A 3332-nucleotide genomic window follows, 5' to 3' on the forward strand; every position below is an offset into this window, starting at 1 on the left:
TACCAATTTGGTTTGAAACTCTCATTGCTATTTGTTTCTCAATAAAATTATGGGAGGAAAAAAGATATGTAACACAGACAGGTTTACTGGGTCATGGTAATTAGAACAAAGAATGGTTCAGGGAAGAGAATGAACTTCTTTAGATGTTGAATGATTTAGAAAAGTGTATAGAGAAGACAGCTGACCAACTACAGGGATAAATAAAGAATTCATGGCATTAAGCAGGATTATCTGGCTAAGGCTTTATAATCTGAAACTCTCTTAAAAATTTATAGAAGAAAGCAACACCTGAACTGAAGGGGGATTTTTACAAAACATTTCTGTCAGAAAATTTTAAACACAGAAGACAATAAAAGGGTCTGGGACCTGGAGATGTAGTTCAGTACAAGAACACTTACCTAGCTTGTATAGGCCCTGGGTTTGATCCCCTGAACCATAAACAAGCAAAAAGGAAAATCAAACAAGCAAATAAAGGACTAGGGAAAAGTTCAACTGCTTCTAGCTGACAATGATATCATACAGAGCACAGCAACTGCCACAAGTAGAAATGGCTCCAGTCCAGGAGGTTGGCACTGGCTGAGTATGTCAAGTCACAGGAGACAGGCTGCCCTGAGAAACAAAGTACCTCTACCACTAACCCTTGAATCAGAAAGTGATGGACAATCAGCCAACTCTCCTCTGACAGTGCTGTACATACCTCTTTTCTCAAAAAAGCATTGTCATTGCAAACTAAGCAGAGCTCCTATCAGTTTTCCAGGCTCTCTGCATGGAGCAACAGCCTCAGCTTGTCTAGAGGGGGCCTTCTCTATCCATGTTACTCCAGCACTTTTAACCTATGAGAGATTTTGTTGGAGAGGTGAAAACTCCAGTGTCTCTTAGGAAGTTTATAGGATACCCTGGTCATGAGATACAACAAGGCCATTTGTTTCCCCAAGGTAGTGTCTAGCCAAAGGAGGGGATGAATGGCTCAATTTGGCATGAGGCATTCAAGCATCCCTGTTTCTTGCTCCATAAGCTACACTACTATTCACTGAGTCTATCCTCACATTCTACTACGCAACCAGCCAAAAGCCAGGCCAGCTCAGGGGCCTGTTCTCAATGGTTAAATCTTCTTGTCCTTAAGCAGATGTCTAAAAGGCTAAGCCCACTGCTGCCTCAGTCTCTTCTTGAAAGCAGCTTCAGAAGCATGTCTTGGCAGAGGTGGAGAGGAAAGCTAGCTTGAGAAAATTAAGCAGGTGCTAAAGCCAGCCACAAATTTCTCAGGAGAGATGCAGACTTTTTGTCCTTTCTTTCTTTCTTTTTCTTTTTCTTTTTCTTTTTCGTACCAGGGCATGCTTTCTTCAATAGCATTTTTGTTAACTTTGCTGTTGTTTCCTGAGGCAGAGTGTTATGGCTTGTATCTAGATGTCCCTCCAAAACCTCACGCACTCATAGGAGGGAACCAGCTGACTGAAATCTCTATAAACTGAACTGAAATAAACCTTTTCTCCTTTAACTTGTGGGTGTCAGGTATTTCGTCCCAGCAACAAGAAAAGTACCTAAGACATAAGGTCACTACTGTAGCTCAGGAAGACCTCAAATCTATAGCCCTCCTACCTAGCTTCCTGAGTGCTGGGATTATCGCTATGTACCACCACCCCAGGCTATTTCATTTTTCACATGGATTATAAGGGCATTTTCATTTATTTTACAACCTATTTTTCCCCATTAGTAAAAACACAACCGATTTTTAAAAATTATTTATTTGGGTCTCATTATGTATCTCAGACTTGCAGTGACCCTCCTGTCTCAGACTCCACAGCGCTGGGATTACAGGCATGCACCACCATACCCATTTTCAGGGCTGGCATGGCACACCTGGCATTCTAGGGCTGCATGGCATATGGTACTGGGGATCGAATCCAGGTCCTTGTGCTTGCCAGGCAGGCACTCAGACCACAGAGCTATCCCCTCAACCCAAAGCAATCAATTTTCAACATGAGCTACCACAGAAAAGAGTATATATATATTTTTATAACTGGAAAGAGTATTTTGTGGTTCTACTTATAAACTGTAAGTGAGCCCAAGTAAGCTGGGCCTTGTGGCATTCTCTTAAAACCAAGTTTGCTTCTGTCACCACTCTTCATCCCAGTGCCCCAAGGAACCAGTTCTGAGTTACCTGCTTTGAGAAAGGTCTTGTCTGGTGAAGAGAAGATCTGACTAAAATCCTGGGATTTTAGGACTAGCAGTCTGGGAAGTAGAGAAGGCAGTAGAGGTAAGAGGCAAACAAGCGTGTAGGACTCCAGGTCCAACTCCTGCCTTTACTCCCTTGCTTCAACCAGAATAGCTTTACGGCTTTATATATTAGCACCATAATCTTAGGATGATTAAAGTGAAAGTAGATGAAGCAAAGTGATTCCGGATAAACGCACCTAGCATGGTGTGGGACACACAGTAGATGTTCAAAAGATGTTTGTGATTATTCTCTTTGGATTCTTTATCAGATTTTGTTAGAAAAAAGGGCTCGGAAATATCTAATATCTAATAATCTAATCAAATTAGATTACTAATTTTTTTTTAAATTTTATTATTTCATATACATTTTTAAAAAATTTTATTTATTCATGTGTGTGTGTGTGTGTGTGTGTGTGGCCAGCTCAGTCCACCAGGGGGCGGGGCTGGCTGGCATATGGTGCTGGGGGATTGAACCACGGTCCCTGTGCTTTGCTAAGCTTGTTCTAAGTAGATGCTTTAGATCACTGAGCCATCTCACCAGCCCTAGATTACTAATTTGAACTGTTTTTCCACATTGAAAAAATAAAGCCAGGCACAGTGGTACACAACTACAGTTCCAAGTATTTGGGAGGCTGAGGCAGGAGGACTGCTTGACCCCAAAGCCAAAGGATACAATTAGTAAAATAGTGAAACAAAGCCCAATTACTCCAGCCACAGATTTCTGGCAGGTCTTACCAGGGTGCCATCAGCCAAAGTGCAGCCGGAGAAACGTTTAGCCAGAAATCCTTCAAAGTTAGTTGTCCTCTGAATAGCGAAAAGAAGCAATTTCACCTCAATTTCCTTGGCTCTGGCACGCATGATCTTGGCGAGTTCTGCCCTTCAAAGTAAAGAGTTAAGAATGTTGTAAAACTGATTGATCATTCAAGATGAGAAAAGTAAATGGTTTATATATAGAAAAAGTGTACATGAACATTTCAGACACTGAGGCCTAGTATTATCAACTTAGTCTAATGCTTTCAGCATAGAAATACAATAGTCCTAAGGCGGGGAAGATAGCTCAGTGGAATAAGCACTTCCCTGGCAAGCGCAAGGGCCTGAGTTCAATCCCCGGTTCTGAA

At 41.7% G+C, this 3332-nt stretch overlaps 1 protein-coding gene across 1 annotated transcript in view; it reads right to left on the minus strand.

Annotated features, from left to right (window-relative positions):
• Positions 1-3332, minus strand: part of Vps53 (VPS53, GARP complex subunit) — a 182166-nt gene that overhangs the window by 106329 nt on the left and 72505 nt on the right. The window contains exon 11 of the mRNA XM_004635357.3: positions 2950-3091. Coding sequence (XP_004635414.1) covers positions 2950-3091 — 142 coding nt within the window. The remainder of the gene's footprint in view (positions 1-2949; positions 3092-3332) is intronic.

The sequence above is a fragment of the Octodon degus genome, unplaced genomic scaffold (assembly GCF_000260255.1).
Source record: "Octodon degus isolate 3935 unplaced genomic scaffold, OctDeg1.0 scaffold00072, whole genome shotgun sequence".
Taxonomy (NCBI): Eukaryota; Metazoa; Chordata; class Mammalia; order Rodentia; family Octodontidae; genus Octodon; species Octodon degus.